Source organism: Pimephales promelas, chromosome 7, assembly GCF_988280905.1.
Source record: "Pimephales promelas chromosome 7, fPimPro1.hap1.1, whole genome shotgun sequence".
Lineage (NCBI taxonomy): Eukaryota > Metazoa > Chordata > Actinopteri > Cypriniformes > Leuciscidae > Pimephales > Pimephales promelas.
The window spans coordinates 32,274,194-32,293,703 of NC_142775.1; the positions used below are offsets into that span (position 1 = coordinate 32,274,194).

The following is a 19,510-nucleotide window of genomic DNA, read 5'->3' on the forward strand; positions in this document are numbered from 1 at the left end:
ACACAACCGAGATATTTTTGACTTTAAGCACCATCAAAAATACCAACATTTGTTTTTAAGTTATAAATAAACATGTCAATAATAATAATTAAAAAATGTGTATTCAAGTCTGCATTAAGAGCATGTTTTAATGTACACTGGTCAAAAGTTTGGAATAATTATATTACAATTTACAATAACTGTTTTCTATTTTAATATATTTTAAAATGTCTTTATTCGTTTGGTGGCAAAGCAACATTTTCAGCATCATTACTCCTATGCCTATGAATTTTTTTTAACAATGTATTGTAATCATATTTAACAATGTTACTGTTTTACTGTATTTTTGAGAAAATACATGCAGCCTTAGCAGCATTAAAGTAGTTCTCTTTAAAAAAAAAATGTAAAAAAAAAAACTTTTGCTGAATATTTACTCACCCCCATGTCATCCAAGATGTCCACGTCTTTCTTTCTTCAGTCGAAAAGAAATTAAGGTTTTTGATGAAAACATTGCAGAATTTTCTCCATGGACTTCACTGGGTACCAAACGGTTCAAGGTCCAAATGAGAGTTTGACTGCAGCTTCAAAGGGATTTAAACGCCACCAGACGATGAATAAGGGTCTTATCTAGGACCATTCGAGTCATGACTCGAAAAAAGATTTGTTTTATTTAGATCAGGGGTTCCCAACCCTGCTCCTGCCGATCGACTGTCCTGCACAGTTCATCTCCAACCCTAATTAAACACACCTGCCTTTAATGTTCAAGTGAAACACCTTAATTGGTTGCTTCAGGTGTGTTTGATTAGGGTTGGAGATAAACTATGCAGGACAGTCGATCGGCAGGAGCAGGGTTGGGCACCCGTGATTTAGATGAACAAGTTCGAACAGGAGAGTCACAAACGCTCATCACAAAACAGAGCAAGGCGAGCATTTGTGCTTGTAAAACTTAAACTTTTTCATTTATTTTTTAAATGACCATTTTGCTAGATAAGACCCTTATTCATCGTCTGGTGTGGTTTAAAGCCCTTTAAAGCTGCACTGAAACTCTCATTTGGACCTTGAACCGTTTGGTTCCCATTGAAGTCCCTTATATGGAGAAAATCCTGGAATGTTTTCATCAAAAACCTTAATTTCTTTTCGACGGAAGAAAGAAAGACATGGACATCTTAGATGACATGGGGGTGAGTGAATTATCAGCAAAAGTTTTTTTTTAAAAGTGAAGACTTCTTTCAAAAACATCAACATTACAATTATTCCAAACTATAGTCTATATCTAAATAACTTAATAAGTTTCAGACAAAACAAAAAGAGCATCACATCACTGACCCATATATAAATAATGGATGTGGAGTCCGTTCAGACAAAGGTTGGTTTAAGGTCGACTTTAAAGTTCACGACAGGACGTGTTGAGTGGTAGAAGTCCTCATCCTCGCTGTCAGAGGTCCCTGAGGTGAGGCTGTCTGTGGAGTCGTAGGGGTGATGACAGGCCCCGCAGAAGGACCGCTGGTAGTAACGGTAGTCCTCTGAGCTGCTGGAGTCTGAGTCCGAGTAGTCATACGGCTCCCCCTCTATCAGCCCGCCGGAGGCAGGCTGAGGGACCTGTCCCGTAAAAGGAGTAACGGAACATTTGTGAGAAGAATATTCCCAACTGCCCTGTCCACAGCCACGCCGAGTCTTTGCTTTCTCCCTCCTTCTCCTCTTTCCCTCATGCCAAAAGTCATGTCTTTGAGGGTTGCTGGTGGGACTTGTTTTAGAGTCATCATCCCTCAACTTTTCATGGTCTGGTAGAACTGACGCCCTACTGCGCCCTGGAGGTACCGAGCCTGGGAAATAGTAAGGAGGGGGTCCACCTCTCGAGGAGTAAAACGGAGGTCTGCGTTTACGCATGAGATAGGGTGAGATGGTGGGGAAAATGAACTGTAGAGGAGATCGAGGTGAAAGATCGTCAGGCTTGATGGACGGGCTACGAACCCGGTCGGGCGATTTGGCCGAACTGCTTATTGCATCCATACTCAGGTCCTGCAGGATCTCCACCAGCTGCTCATTGGTTACAAAACCCAGTCGTCCCACTGATGACATTCCTGGAATCTCCATGGAGGCTGAAGGTTGTGGAGACTCAACCTGAGGTGAACTACACCGAGCAGAACCCAAAGAAGAGGAACCCTGTGCTAAATTTTCCAGATCCGAAAGCTTATCCAAAATTTCCCTTTCAAGACCTGAGTTTTCGGTATTGTTCACGGCTGGAATACCATCTTCTGTGTTTCCATTCAGACTCACAACCTCAACATTAGGAGGTGGAAGCCTCAGGTGTGGCAGAGAAGAGGGAACATTTGTAGCTACTGAACCTTCAGGGGACGTTTGCTTTGAGGTAGTGTGAGTGGGAAGCGGTGGAGGAGGTACATAGGGAGGTGGAGAGAGAGCTCTGGTGGGAGCAACTTCTGAGTATTTCTTGAGAAGAAGGGTTGGAGAATCAGGAGATACCATTGTGGTTTGCGTGGAGGAGGAGTTGAGGTTAGTGTTGGAGGAGTCCATTTCTCCCTCATCCAAGGGGTGGCTAGCAGTCATCAGTTTGAGCAACTTGTCCTTGGCGTTGTTCACTTGTTCCTGTAGGCTATCAATAACAGCATTCTTCTGCAAATATGGAGGAAAAATGGGAAAATGGGTTTAAAGCTCATCACCTTAATCACAGTCATTATCTAGAATGGCTCACTTCACTAAGTAGGTGTATGGGATAGATGCCAATTTTACAGGATGTGAGATCATAAAGCGGTGCCTAGAGGAAATATAAAACAAAGGATCCAACCTCACTTGTGGTGTAGTGACGCAAAACACACTGCTGTCCACACCCAACACATGAATTCATCATCATACTTAACCAAACCAGGAATCTATCCATCTATCTATCTATCTGGACCTTTGTTTTTGAGCAGCTTACATAAACACAGTTTTTCTGAGCAAACGGAAAGATTGGGCTGCATGTGGACATTAGAAAGACTGGTGCTTATGATGAAAATTACATCATACTTTGAGATTTAGGATAGCACATACTATGGTGTTTGTACTTGTACTAAAAGGTAAAAATAATAGGTCTGATTATGCAATACCTCACATTGTCCCTTGAAAAAAGCCTCACTTTGAATTGAATAACACAATGTAAATGTAATAACTATTGGTACCTCATTGATGAGTCTTTTCATGGAGTCATTTTCACCAAGTAGATAATAGATCTCATCCTCGCTGTACATGGAGTTTGTGGACTTGCTAGGACTACTGAAGTATTTGGCCATTTGACTGGGATGTGAGTTTGTCTCTTCTTCAAACTGTCTCCATTGGGTCAACTAGAGGGAAGAATAATAATAATGATTAAGTAAATAGGTACAGGTACAGCGGGGGTATTAAATTATATACATTTACTGAGTGCTTCATGCTAATGTTCAGTTATTAAATGATTTATTTATTGTGCAATAACTTCAGTCCAGGCATCATCAGGTCTGTGTGATTCATTAACCAAATGTTTCCCGTTTATATGCCAGCCTTTTTGTATTAAACACTCACACAAGGGCTCACACACAAACACACACACACACATCTGATCTATGCTCAATCTCCGTTATAAAGAGCTGACATTAGCAGTGTCCTCTCCAAATGTACAGGACACATTGCGTAACACATTTGATGTTGAATGCTGATTCGTCACCTGCTTCACCTCCTTTGTTAGAGTTATTGATTGGTTGAACCTCAACATAACCCTTTTCAGATCCAAAAATGTAAATGGACAAAGACTGACTCCGAGTTTGATTGCAAATAATCAGATATTGGCTGTGAATTGACCAGGACGTACTTGAGGGACAAACAGCAGGCAGTTTATGGCCATTGTACAGATGAAGATGGCTCCAGACACCACACTGTAGACCACATTGGGCCAGGCATACAGGTAAAGAGAGACGGGCACGGCCACAGCGGTCGACATGGTCACCAGGGAGACAGCACCCATTATGGTCCTAGACTGGTTTACTGGAGGTAAGCTGACATTGCTCGTCAGGCCGGCAAGATACGTCCCGTACAAGAGGAGGCTGCCCTGTAAAAACGAGAGGGATTTCAGTGTGAAGCAAAATAACATATAAATATGGTTTTTATCAATACATGTATGAATATTTTGTGAATTCCAAATGAATGATGAGAATGTAAACTATTAGGCTTGTTTGTGGTGAATCTTAGCATGGGCTTAACCCAATACCAAAAGATAAAACAGAATGTATGTAATTGCTTAATAAAACTATTGATGCTAAAACTAAAATCCTTTCATTACTGTAACAAGTCCATTTGTGTTTGAGACTTTTTTATTCTTGTTAGATTCTTATGGTTCCACAATGCATCTTGCTGTTTTAATATTTTGTTTAAAATTTTCTTATATTTGTTTTTATACTATGCTCCATCCCAAACTGAAGTGTACTTTGGGATTTATGGGTCTAACATTAACTAAAACCATAAAAAAAATGTTTCTTGAAATAAAATAAATATTAAATAAAATATTCTATTTAATATTCTAATATAATATTTTAATTCATAAAAATTAAAATAACAAATAAAAAATAATAATTTGTGTTTTTTTAATCTAGTTGCCAAGGCACAATTTTTCATTTTAATTTAGTTTAATTTGATATACTAAAATAACTAAACCTAAAATAAAACAATAAAAAATATATACAGACTTATTTAAAATAATAATAAAAATGCCAAAACCATGTAAATAAATATTAGAATAAAAACTTAAACATGTATTTAGTATTTAAATATCTAAAATAGTATTAAAATAAAAACTAAAACCAAAATATAAATAAAACTATAATATTATTTCAATGATTCTAAAATAACACTGGTCACATTAGTGATTTTTTTTAATAGTCCAACAAAAGGCTTCATCTTCTTTCAAGCAATTATTCTACAGTACACTATATATGTAAAATACACTAATATTCTGTTTAAATGTTTGGGGTCTGTAAGGTTTTAATTTTTTAATGTTTTTCAAAGAAGTCTCTGCATTTACTTGATAAAATACAATAAAGTAAAAACAGTAATATTGTAAAATTATTAAAACATTTATTACAACAATGTTTAAAATTGTAATATATTTAATGTAATGCAACTCATTCTTATGATGGCAAAACTGAATTTTACCTTAAGCACGGAGAGCAGGATTACCCACAGGTCCGAATAGAGAGAAGAACAGGAGTTTAGCTGGGTCAGAGAATAGGATGCGTCCAGCTCTATAACCTGACATAAAGAAGAAACAACACAACATACATGCCATAAATCATTGGAGCTTGCATCTCTTCCCCTTTTTTATGGCTCTTTTCATCCCTATATATAGGAATAATGGCACTGGCTATTCAAAAATATTCTCTTTAAGAATGAAGAAGTTTCTGGATAAATTCGGGTCTTTATCTCACACAAAACTTAGTTTTCACAAGGCTTGAAATATTGTACATCTACTTCAATAATGTTCATACCTTCACCATAGCACTAACAGACTGAGAGCACTTGATCGGATCCGTCAGACCCCATGTTGACAGAACAACAACATCCACTAGGACCAGCAGCGCAACCAAACCCATCAGCTGGATGTCTCGAATAATCTGAAACACAACACAACACCATTATGAAGCCAATGATATCAACCAATAATTCATAGCCTAATCATTCACATACATATCATAACTCACCACTCTCTTGTCAGGCACACGCTGAGTGAACACTCGGTAGAGCCGCCATGTTTTCCCAAGAATGGGTCCGAACACCAGAGAGCTGCCGATACACAGTGTCCACATCTGCGCCTGAGATGGTACAGAACAAGATAAGCACATTTAACATTGGTTTTAGTGACATGACATGTGTTTGTACATAACCATACAAATCATGACAATCAATCATGTTTGTTTGTTAAAGGGGTGATGAACTTAGAAATCAAATATTCCTTGAGCTTTTTACATCTAAGAGGTCATCATATTATAAGAATGTCCTGTAAGTTTCAGAACTGAAAACGTCCTTGTTTGTCCAATAAAAGCTTTTATTGACACCAGGCTCTGCAAACGACTCGTTTTTCAAAGTTTGACTATGATGTCAAAGAGGACAGCATTTATTTGAAACCGCAAGCTTATACATTTCTTTACTGTGACTTTTGATCAATTTTATGCATCGTTGCTGAGGAAAAGTGTTAATTTATTTAAAAGGAAATCAGTGTTTCTTTTCTTTTATTTTTTAAACCACTGCTAATCCATCCAAAACAGCAACACACAATCAACACACTCACATAACATTACACATTCAAAGAACTAAATCCAGAGTCATTTCAAGTATAAACAATGGATATGCAATCAATCACAGATGTAGGGTTTGAGAAGCCTTACAGCTTAAAATCAACAAAAATTCTGTTAAACGTGTTTGGTGCATTAAAGGAGATTTATGGAGTTGTTAAATGTAAACAGCCCTTTAGCAATTCAGAATAATTAGCCAGCTGTGTGATTTATACGACTGCTTTAAAGTGAAGCGAGGTACAACGAGAAAGGGGTCTTACTTGTGTAAACTGATGGAGTTGACTTTCGAAATCTAAATAAACCAAGTGTGTGTGTGTGAACCAGGTATTCCCTAAGTTATGGGGACCAAATGTCCCCTCAAGGGCAGTAATATCAGTAAAATTTAATCACATGGGGACATTTTTTCAGTCCTCATGAGTAAAACGGCGTATAAATCTAAATGAAGTGTTTTGAAAATCTAAAAATGCAGAAAGTTTTCTGTTATGTTTATGGTTAGGGGGGAGTATACAGTTTGTACAGTATAAAAATCATTACGTCTATGGGAAGCCCCCAGACAACATGGAAGCAGTGTGTGTGTGTGTGTGTGTGTGTGTGTGTGTGTGTACCTGTAAGACAGCTCTTGATCCTGCTCCTGACAGCGGATCTCTCTCCTCCACGGCGAATAAGAAGCCGCTGCTGTATGTGAGGAGACTGCCACAGAGAGTCAACACATTCAGATTGGGACTGGACATCTTCACTATCCTGTGTCAGAGGTACAGAATCAAAATTCATGTTGGTTGCTTCAGTTAGTGGACAAAAAGACCACCTGTAAAGTGATAAATTAGTCATATAAGTCATGATTGAGAGCTATGAGTACAAGAAGAGATCCAAACATTTCATACCTGTTGTTTTTGAAGCGCAGAGTGAAAATGAGGAAGAAAAGAGTCAGCAGAATCCCGCAAGAGAGCAGCGTCCAGACTACAGCCCGAAGAGCAGGAGACAGAGACTGACTCTGGACACCCACACCGCTCTATACACAGACAAACAGCAAAATAGACTTAATACAAAAGTTCAAAAGTTTGGGAAAGAAGTCTCTTCTGCTCACCAAGGCTGCCTTTATTTGATAAAAAAATACAGTAAAGACAGTAATACTGTTAAATATTATTAAAAACTATTGAATTATATTTACTGTAATTTATTCCTGTGATTAAAGCTGAATTTTTAGCATCATTACTTCAGTCTTCAGTGTCACATGATCCTAGAAATAATAAATTTCCACGCTTTCCTGCTTAACGTTTGTGATTTGAGCAAACGTGATTTTTTTTTTTCCAGGATTCTTTGATGAATGTGAAGTTCAAAAGAACAGCATTTACTTGAATAGAAATGTTTGTAAGATTAGAAATGTCTTTACTGTCACTTTTGATCAATTTAATGCATCTTTGACTCCTTCCTAAATAAAAATATGCCAATTCCCCAAACTTTTGATTGGTATAGACTTTAATGAACATCAGGGTTTTACAGACTTTAAGTTTAAATCAGCAAATTAGAAAATAGAAATTATTTCCACTATGGTCTCAGTCAGACTGTTTGTAATTGTATATGTACTTGTCCCTCAGGAGTGTGTGTATGTACCGCTGAGAGCACACAGAGTCTCTGCAGGACATCCCAGCCCAGCTGACTGCTCACTCCTGGGTCGATGAAGCAGACGCCAGACTCACAGTGAGAGCTGCAGTTCAGTCCTGCCTCCATTACTGGCCTGAGCTCTAGCTCAACTCATACACACATCCTGAAAGATAGAAATTAAACTTCATACAATGTTGTACTTCATACAATGACACAATGATTACACAACATTGTAATCGAGATGTTAAATGTAAGAAACAAACTTGCTATCAAACCTCAGATCTGTTTTTACGGACATTGTAGAAGACTGAACACAAGATGGCGCTGTTATTTATAGTTTCAATAGTCTCTTCTGTCTGGAATATTGTTACACTGAAAACATTCAGTATTGTTACACTGTAAAAACGATCTAAAAAAAGATCTATGATAATTAATGTCTGTTACTAAAGGAAGGTTTTTTGTCATTAGATCTGCTTCATCAGGTGGCACAGAAGAAACAGCCCACATGTTACGATGAGATTGACTTGTATTATAATAATAATAATTCCTCCAGTTTTCCTTCAGATTCTTTTAATTTTTGCTCTCAGACCTTTTTTTTCTAACTTGACATATTATTAAAGCTTACATGCTCAGAGGTATTTTTCAGAAATGTGACAGTTATCTAGTGACATTGTTTCTGTTTGTCCCTGTGACCCTAATTAGAAAATGGAAGGATAGATGGATATGTTTGCTATTATGTAGAGAAATACAGTGAAACAAATCCAATCAAAACAGTTGGTAAGCACTACAGTACAGTATAGTACAAAAATACGATCTTGTGGCATTCTTTATGTTTAATCACATATCAGAGCTTTTTGAGATCCACATTTATTTTTATAAAGGATGTTTAAAAATGCAGCAAGCAATTTCTGAGAAAAAAAAAACTGTTGATATTTCAACCCAAACAAACACACCCCTCCCTTCATTGCTCCGCCACCAAAATGCACGAACACGCAATGCAAGTGAGTGGATATCTCTTTATAGATGAAGTGAAGCAAAATAATGCTTTGTGAAAAAAAAAGCGAAGATATCAATCAAACAAAAGGAAAAATAAAAAAATGAACATGAATACACAAGAGTACAAGCGAGAGTTGGATGTTCCTTGAGGAATGTTGTTAACCAGACTGCTGATGGTAGCACAAAATACTATGGAAGTCAATGCATTTCAATGACGACACATGCGTGAGAACCGCGATCTCCTTCTACTATTTCAATTTAGTTCTCGCGCATGTGTCGTGGAAATCTCTTGAACTCTCGTCTCAGGCCTACAACGAAGAAAAGGAATAGTCGAATAAAGTCGTTATTTTTATTTGTTTTTTTTCGCACAAAAAGTATTCTCGTCGCTTGATAAACTTACTGTTGTCACATGGAATATTTAAACATTTTCTTCATTGACTTTCTGGGCCGTCAAGTTTCGATCCCTTAGGGTGCCTATGTGGTAGTGATCCACCTCTCAAATTTAATCAAAAATATCTTCATTTGTGTTCCAAAGATGAACGAAGGTCTTACGGGGTTGGTACAGTATGGGGGTGAGTAATTAATGACTTAATTTTCATTTTTGGGTGAACTGACCCTTTAAATTGAACCAAACATGCCAAGTGTAAACACACCCTCCCTCAGAAAATATCTTTCTGCACCTTTAAGGCATGGTATGAAGTTGAAATGTTGCTTAGTATCGGTTCTGAGAATGTTGACGTATCAAATGGCCTTTGGATCTCTCAGACACCAAAGAGAACACAAGGCATCAGTAAACCGTGCAAAGCGACAGACCTCACCGAAATCACAGCTGCCTCCCATGTGACGGGGAACATTTGAACTTAAAACGTACAGGCCCATTCTCCACTTCATTACATAATTATACCCTTGATGTTTAAAAACTGTAATCATCATGCTCTTCAATAGCTAATGAAAAAAAAAAGGAGGGAAAAGCTCAGGCTTGCCTCCACAATACACAGTTGCAAGGAAGACAGTAAATCCCACATGGATGCACCGTTTACCACTCACAATGCAGTGCTGTGCGTCACATCGGCAAAATAACCACATGTTTGAGCCTGAAAGGGCAGACCACATTACCTGTGCTGTGATCTTCACAAAGTCTCAAAGTCAAACCACATAACATGTCCCATGTGCCCGTTTGATTGAGGCATGTAAAGAATAACCCTGTATTATGCAACTGCAAAATGATTTTCAATGCTGTCCTCACCTGTTAACGTATTTATTATGATGAAATTTGTCAAGCCTACCTTTTTAAAGGTTTTAATTATGGGTGTGTTCTCTGCAAGGTATGCGGATAATCGACATGAAATGCATTTGGGAAGTTGACATTTCCAAGCTAATTCTTTCAGCTTTTACTTCTATTGAGAAAAATAGACAATTTGGGGTCAGTAAATTTGTTGTATTTTTAAATACTTTTACTCAGTAAGGATGCATTCCATACAATTGATTAAAAGTGCCAGTATAGACATTTATAACGTTACAAAAGAAAACAAAAAAATAAATAAATAAATAAATGCTGTACTTTTGAAATTTATATTCATCAAAAAATCCTGTATCACTGTTTCCTAAATATTAAGCATATCAGAAAGATTTATTTAGGATCATGTGACTCTGAAATCTGGAGTAATGATGCTGAAAATTCAGCTTTCATCACAGAAATAACATTTGAAATATATTCAAATAATAAATTTAAAAAAAACAGTTCTTTTAAATTAAATTTTATTATTTTGCAATATTGCTTTTAATTACAGTATTTTTTTAATCAAAAAAATGCAGCATGGGACTTTTGAACAGTCGTGTATATTGAATATTTGTCCTTTAAATATGAAAACATAATTTTCACAGTACAGGAACTAAATGGTGAAAACACAGAAATGGTCAGATAAATATAGTAAGACTGACTTTTATTCCGATATATTTTCATTTAAAATACTAGATAAAAAAATGTTTGTGGGCATGTTATGCGTCAACCCATTAATTCAAATGTGTATCTCCTTTTCATTATTTCATATTTTATTAGTGATGTCATAGATGTCAGTTTCGTATTATTTCATTTGTTATGCCTCACGCATGTGTGTGACTAAGCATTAGAGTGAAGTTAATAAACAGTGGATCCTTATGATTGCATGAGCTCTATGAGTCTATCCAAGAGTGCCAGCGTCTGGTATGATAGTGTGAATGCGATTGAGGCTGTCTATTCTGGAGTTTTCACGGCTCCGAGCACCCGAGGCACAGACATTATACAAGCGCCTCATAGACACACGGTTACTAACAAACAAACGTGTCTGGAAACAAACACCGCCACACATTAAAATGCTCAACTGTCACAGTGGGAACCAGAAAACGTGCACATCAAGTGTGAAACCAAATAACTAAAATAAGTTAGTAAATAAGTTTATAGTGCCTCTATAATATGTCAAAGGCTCCTTCAGTAGGTTTACATGCATCCAAGGACAAAAATCTCATAATATACATTGCAGTGTCTAAAACGATTTGATAAAGGACCCAGTCTCTCTTAAACCCTCCTTTCTGAGAGCCTACTCTGCTCTGATTGGTCAGATAGCCCAGTCTGCTGCTGTGATTGGTCTACTCTGCTCTGATTGGTCAGATGGCCAAGTCTGCTGCTGTGATTGGTCTACTCTGATTGGTCAGATGGCCCAGTCTATTGCTGTGATTAGTCTACTCTGCTCTGATTGGTCAGATGACCCAGTCTATTTCTGTGATTGGTCTACTCTGCTCTGATTGGTCAGATGGCCCAGTCTGCTGCTGTGATTGGTCTACTCTGCTCTGATTGGTCAGATGGCCAAGTCTGCTGCTGTGATTGGTCTACTCTGATTGGTCAGATGGCCCAGTCTATTGCTGTGATTAGTCTACTCTGCTCTGATTGGTCAGATGACCCAGTCTATTGCTGTGATTAGTCTACTCTGCTTTGATTGGTCAGATGGCCCAGTATGCTGCTGTGATTGGTCTACTCTGCTCTGATTGGTCAGATGGCCAAGTCTGCTGCTGTGATTGGTCTACTCTGATTGGTCAGATGGCCCAGTCTATTGCTGTGATTAGTCTACTCTGCTCTGATTGGTCAGATGGCCCAGTCTGCTGCTGTGATTGGTCTACTCTGCTCTGATTGGTCAGATGGCCCAGTCTGTTGTGATTGGTCTACTCTGCTCTGATTGGTCAGATGGCCAAGTCTGCTGCTGTGATTGGTCTACTCTGATTGGTCAGATGGCCCAGTCTATTGCTGTGATTAGTCTACTCTGCTCTGATTGGTCAGATGACCCAGTCTATTTCTGTGATTGGTCTACTCTGCTCTGATTGGTCAGATGGCCCAGTCTGCTGCTGTGATTAGTCTACTCTGCTCTGATTGGTCAGATGCCCCAGTCTATTGCTGTGATTAGTTTACTCTGCTCTGATTGGTCAGATGACCCAGTCTATTTCTGTGATTGGTCTACTCTGCTCTGATTGGTCAGATGGCCCAGTCTGCTGCTGTGATTAGTCTACTCTGCTCTGATTGGTCAGATGCCCCAGTCTATTGCTGTGATTAGTTTACTCTGCTCTGATTGGTCAGATGACCCAGTCTATTTCTGTGATTGGTCTACTCTGCTCTGATTGGTCAGATGACCCAGTCTATTTCTGTGATTGGTCTACTCTGCTCTGATTGGTCAGATGGCCCCGTCTATTTCTGTGATTGGTCTACTCTGCTCTGATTGGTCAGATGACCCAGTCTATTTCTGTGATTGGTCTACTCTGCTCTGATTGGTCAGATGACCCAGTCTATTTCTGTGATTGGTCTACTCTGCTCTGATTGGTCAGATGACCCAGTCTATTTCTGTGATTGGTCTACTCTGCTCTGATTGGTCAGATGGCCCCGTCTATTGCTGTGATTAGTCTACTCTGCTCTGATTGGTCAGATGGCCCAGTCTATTGCTGTGATTGGTCTACTCTGCTCTGATTGGTCAGATGGCCAATTATGTTGTGATTGGTGTGTCGGAAACAAAACGACCATTTACTATATTTAAATTTCAGTTTTAGAGGCTTCGTTAGCAAACACAGTATTACAAATTGAAAAAATGGCGTCGGTTTTACTGTATCAATTCAAGCCAGAGTCCTCATGCTTTGGAAGTGGGTTTGCTTTCACAGCGCAGAAAACAGCATCTTCTCAACATGTCGACAACACAAACCAAACTCTTGCAGGCCTCAACTACAACTACAACCACTGTTTGATGGTCAAAGTTGAAATTGTTTGCAGGCAGTAAATGAAGACAAGCTAGCGTTATGCAAATGTTACAAACCCGCGTAAGTTTGCAGGGAAATCAAATCAATTACTTTGAGTATGACTTTGGTTCTTTCATTTGAGAGACAACAGCTCCATTTACCTGCACTTTAATCTTTGAAACAGACCTTTTACATTCACAAACGGCTATATTACACACCACATGAAAGATAATATCTGAAAAAAGCAAAATAAGGGTATTTTAAGTTTTTTATAGCATTTTTTTTACATTTGGAAAGCCTCTGTCAAGCAACTACATATGTAATTTAACATATGGTGCAGGCCTAGGCTAGTCTCGGGTGATATGTGAGACTGAGACTTGTTCTTGAGTCCAAGTGAAATAATTTTTACAAATGCAAGTTGTGACTTTGCAGACTTGAGCTGATGAATCAAGATGAGTCACAGACAGAGCCTCAAACAGCTGCCGTTTAGTACACCGGCAGTGTGAACTGATTTATACAAAGAAGAAAACAACAACCCCATGTCTATGATGTCACCATATCATATATTGTATCTGTCATACTTGTCTTGTCATATTTATCACACTAATTGTATCATGTCTGTGAAACTGAAGAACAGATGCAGACTAAACATTGGAGACAAGATATATCAAGACATACTGTTACACATTCATAATGATAATCAAACATCATAGGCATGGACATGTAATCCTGAATGATTTAGAAAAATAGATTTATTTAGACTATTATTGTGTTTTTCCTCAGAGGTACAGAAGTTAAAAATGAACATGCATATTAAATGTTCATTTATTAATAATATTTAGAAGACTAAATTAATGTGTGGCTCCAATGAGACTGATTTGACACTAATTGTCTTGTCATAATACATGCAAATAAACATGTGCTTTAATACAAATATCTCTGGCTTCTTGATTTCTGCTAAATGAATTAATAAATCTGATGTAAAATTAGATAGATTAATTAATTTGTTTGTTGAGGTATAACCAAAAATATATTTTAATCAGCAGTGCAAGCTTTTTTTTAATTAATTTGATACATTTCATATATAGATTTTTTTGGGCATTAAGCTGAAAATGCAGTTTTACATTTAGCATTTTCTTAAAATGATTGGTGTAACAATGTTTTCAGATTGATGTGCTCATAATAAGTTACATTAAATAAATATTTGTGTCTTAAATAAATGTTACCATACGCAGCATGTTTTTTTAGGCAGTTTGTCAAAACATTTTTAAAGCGCAGTTTCCTGCACTTTAGTTTCTGTCTTTAGGTGATTAGGATAATCGAAGCCAGTATTATTTCAGGCATTTTAGAGTTACAAGAATTAAATCTTCTAGGCTAAAACTGATTTTAGGTGATTTTATGTGTCGATGACTTTGGAAAGGCAGTGCATTATTAAGTCAGCTGACTTTATAAAACTTTAATTCCTTTCTGGGAATATGCCAGCTAGAAAAGTGTTTAAACACATTTAAATCCACTAATTTATTTTATCGTTAGATGAGTTTAAACATGCATGCCTTTTGGTACTAGATTCATGACACATCTCTTTTCAGGGTGGTGTGGAAATTCCTGTAGTTCCTTCCTAAAGATGTATTGTCATCTGTCCCAATATAGATCTGTAGTTTACAGCTTCCTGCAGGCACGACCAGTGCGGAGAGGCATTTCCGACCATTTTTCACTCTTCAATATAGTGTAAGAGAGAGCAGGCCTGTCCAACTGTATGTTGTTGACCAGCCCATGACTGGACAGTTAAGTGCATCTTAACCAGCACATGGAGTTCATGTGAGCTCTGTTTCAGTCAAAACATGCACGACAAAACTCTTCTAGGGATGTGGTTGCTCTATTCTCATTAAACATATCGCTCATGAACGCATGGAAACTGTATTCAATATTCCCTGGTGAAAAATACCTAGGCTACACAAAAAAAAATTATTTAAAATGTATTTATGCTACTTATAATAATAGAAATGCATTATCATTGCTTACTTGAGACTTACTGATATACACTCACCTAAAGAATTATTAGGAACACCATACTAATACTGTGTTGGACCCCCTTTCGCCTTCAGAACTGCCTTAATTATGCATGGCATTAATTCAACAAGGTGCTGAAAACATTCTTTAGAAATGTTGGCCCATATTGTTAGGATAACATCTTGCAGTTGATGGAGATTTGTGGGATGCCCATCCAGGGCACGAAGCTCCTGTTCCACCACATCCCAAAGATGCTCTATTGGGTTGAGATCTGGTGACTGTGGGGCCATTTTAGTACAGTGAACTCATTGTCATGTTCAAAAAAACAATTTGAAATGATTCGAGCTTTGTGACATGGTGCATTATCCTGCTGGACGTAGCCATCAGAGGATGGGTATATGGTGGCCATAAATGGATGGACATGGTCAGAAACAATGCTCAGGTAGGCTGTGGCATTTAAACGATGCCCAATTGGCACTAAGGGGCCTAAAGTGTGCCAAGAAAACATCCCCCACACCATTACACCACCACCACCAGCCTGCACAGTGGTAACAAGACATGATGGATCCATGTTCTCATTCTGTTTACGCCAAATTCTGACTCCATCTACCATCTGAATGTCTCAACAGAAATCGAGACTCATCAGACCAGGCAACATTTTTCCAGTTGTCCAATTTTGGTGAGCTCTTGAAAATTGCCTCTTTTTACTATTTGTAGTGGAGATGACCCGGTGGGGTCTTTAGCTGTTGTAGGCCATCCGCCTCAAAGTTGTGCGTGTTGTGGCTTCACAAATGCTTTGCTGCATACCTCGGTTGTAACGAGTGGTTATTTCAGTCAAAGTCTTCTATCAGCTTACATCAGTCGGCCCATTCTCCTCTGACCTAGCATCAACAGGCATTTTTGAACATGCATACTGGATGTTTTTCCATTTTCACACCATTCTTTGTAAACCCTAGAAATGGTTGTGCGTGAAAAATCCCAGTAACTGAGCAGATTGTAAAAAACTCAGACGTCCCATCTGGCATCAACAACCATGCCACGCTCAAAATCGCTTAAATCACCTTTCTTTCCCATTCTGACATTCAGTTTGGAGTTCAGGAGATTGTCATAAATGAAGCAACTGCCATGATGTGATGTGGTTTATTTTATAATTGCATCAATGAGAAATTGAACAGGTGTTCCTAATAATCCTTTAGGTGAGTGTACATATTAGGCTATTATTAAACTATATTTGGAACTCTTTTTTTATTGCACAATGCACATTTCTTTCAATATCACTAGTGAAGACAATATGTTTAGTATGAGTTTTTAAATGCAAGACATTTAAAGTGTACCTAAAGTAAACTTACAACATAGTTCCATTTTAGCACAATCATAATTATATATGTATATAACAAATATATTTTATAACAAATATATATATAATACATAATATGTACATTATATATATATATATATATATATATATAATATTATATATTTAAGTATATCTTTAGTTGGACTTCAGCACTATTTTTAGATAACTAAAGTGAGTTAGATCACTAAACTAAAATTAGTTGTTCTAATTTAGCAAACTCAAAAGTACAATTGTATGGTATTTAGAAGTACATTTAGTAGCCTACATTATTTTATGTAAATGTATAGTATAACATAAGATAAATGTATTTAAAATACATTTTTTGGTACTTATTTTTCACTAGGGTTCTCTTTGAGAGATTACAAAAATTTATAAGCCTTTATTTATTCATCACAGCGGGTCTACTTTTGTCTCATGGTTTGGCATAGAGCAAGTAGACTTCAGAGAAGTGAATGAGACATTGACGATTATACAGAAAAGCGCAGCTAGTGTGTTTGGGGATCATATATGAACAATCATACCCCTCACACTGTTTTAATCCGTTTAGCAATTTAATACTATAAGCTGATAAAGTAAGAATGCCAGTTATTATTGGTTAACCCCCGCCGACCCAACGCCCACTGAGAGACGCCAATAATCCGACAAATGAAAGTAAAGAGAAAATGAAATGAACTGCAAACTTAAATTTACTCAGACAACTTTGTTTTTTGACAGATTAATTTAACTGTAAACAATATAATTTAAAATAATCAATTAATACATGTTACAATAAAATTCATAGATTTAAATCATTTATTATTGCTTTTTTTTATTAAATTAGATATAGCCGAGCCTACATGGAAGTTACATATAAAAAGCAACAATAATACAAATATTTTATATTTCGCGACTCGTTGGCAACTGTTTCCATTTAATTTTAGGTAGCTATACTGTTTTACATAGCACAACATTTGCAACGTGAAATTGTCTTATGAAAATAGATTGAGCAAACCTGTGATCCATGTCCTAATGTCTCCACATGATCCTGAGCGAGCATGTCCCATTTAACAAGCGACATCACATCCCAGCAAAAGTAATCACAGGTGATCCAAAGGCTCAGTCTGTAGTTTTCGAGTTTTAATTGTCTGCGCATCTATGATGAACAGCAGACACTGCATGAACGCCTGAAACACTGAAGTGAGTGCTGAGGACTGAGTCAGACAGAGAAAGAGGAGGTGGCTGAGAAAGGGAGGGAGAGAGAGACAGAGAGAGGTTCTTTTGGATTGTAAAAAGTGGATATGGTAGGCTGGTGTACCCTTAAGATTCCAGGTCGATTACCTCATTTTAAATCAGACTTCTTGATAATTGATTATAGGCCTACTACTTTTTTACTTTTTAAAAATATTTTAAAAGGCAATTTAATGTTTGAAAATTGCATGTTTTGTTTGTTTGTTTGTTTATCACACTCACCACTTTAGGTCCAATGCAGAGATAGTTGAAACCACTGTAGGATAGTTAGGCCTAATGAATTATTTGTCTAACGTGTTAGTTGACTTAGCTGAGGTCTCGTGGGACAGGGTGGATTGAATCTGTATGGCATGGGAGTCATTATAAAAACAATACCAAAAAATATATATCCTAAAACTACATTGGAAAGAAACACACTAATGTTTATCTACATCCACACCTGCTGCTCCATTACGCAGTAGTGTGCGCATGCGTGTTAAGGCAGCAGATGATTTGGGGGTCCGGTGAGTCGATGATGTCATCTCGCTCCAAGCACGCAAATAATTATGCAGAGGATAGAAACTTGCTGTGAGCCATAAGGGGTTATTAAAACTTCATGGGTTCTTGCTGTGTGAGTAGTCTTGCTGTTTTAGCAACTCCTTGAAAAGGAACGACAACCAAGACTTTTGGTTTCTTTAATCAAATTGTATGTAGGTTACAACAATAGGCTAGTTTATTGGTAGCCTATTGTATTCCATTCCTTGCTCCTGACGTGCAATAATTGCAAATTGTCTATCATGTGTCGTTTTTTATTAAATATTTAAATATGTTCATTATTATTCATCAAAAAGCACTTGTACGTGGCCAGCGTGTGTTGTGATTTTCAACAGCAGATGTCGCTGTCGGGATCGGTCAATTTTATACACAGACGTCAAAAAAAAAAAAAAAAAACATTAAACAACATTAAGGCCCGGTTTTACAGACAGGATTTCGATTAAGCCAGGATTGGGCTTTAGTTTAATTTGGAGATTTAAGTATATTTTATAAACGTGCCTTAGAAAAACTGTTGTGCGTCTTGAGACAAAACAATGACACAGATGTTTTAAGTCATTTACAATACAATTTACAACTCAAAAAAGTACAAATGGGTGAGGTGTGTAGACTGTCTGAAAAATATGTGTTTAAATTGTGCAAATATTTGGGCAGAATTTGTGCAAGTTGGCATCAGATATTTAAAGGCTGTTAAGTTCCTTCCCCTGAATGAAGATCAGGGCAGTGAGTTGAACATGGGTAACTCAGGGCAGATGCAATGCTTCCAAGCTCATGTTGCAAAAACCTGTTAAATTTTTCATCAACACGAGGCAACAGTAGATGGCTGTCTGCTATGGAAAGAGGAGATGGTGTACAACTAAAAGGCCCAATGACAATGGCATATGGGCAACGATGGGTGCACACATTTAGCAAAACCTTGCCTTAAAACAGATACCAAGCTGCATACATACCAGAATCCATTATTACTTTCTAGAGTGTTTCAAAACATGCATTTAAATGCTGAATTCATAGGGTTCTCACAGCATGCATCAGTGATTGTTTCTCAAAATAGTGAGAAATAAAGTCACAATTGTGTTAACTCGTATAGCCTAGAGAAAGAAAGTCCAATGGCAAACTCACAATTCTGAGAAAAAAAGTCTCAATTGGCTTTGGGCTTTTATGAACCTTAGCATTATATATATATATATATATATATATATATATATATATATATATATATATATATATATGAAGAGTTCAGATG

At 37.3% G+C, this 19,510-nt stretch overlaps 1 protein-coding gene across 1 annotated transcript; it reads right to left on the reverse strand.

The window, feature by feature from the left end:
- Positions 1 to 468: 468 nt before the first annotated feature.
- gpr156 (G protein-coupled receptor 156) lies at positions 469 to 17,713 on the reverse strand. Its single transcript, XM_039683180.2, has 10 exons — positions 17,501 to 17,713; positions 7,905 to 8,058; positions 7,175 to 7,302; positions 6,899 to 7,034; positions 5,703 to 5,813; positions 5,490 to 5,615; positions 5,158 to 5,253; positions 3,821 to 4,057; positions 3,156 to 3,317; positions 469 to 2,610 (listed from the first exon to the last, which is right to left on the reverse strand). Exons 2-10 carry the CDS (start codon positions 8,019 to 8,021, stop codon positions 1,336 to 1,338), a joined length of 2,388 nt encoding a protein of 795 aa, XP_039539114.2. The 5' UTR covers positions 8,022 to 8,058; positions 17,501 to 17,713; the 3' UTR covers positions 469 to 1,335.
- Between the last annotated feature and the right edge of the window lie 1,797 nt (positions 17,714 to 19,510).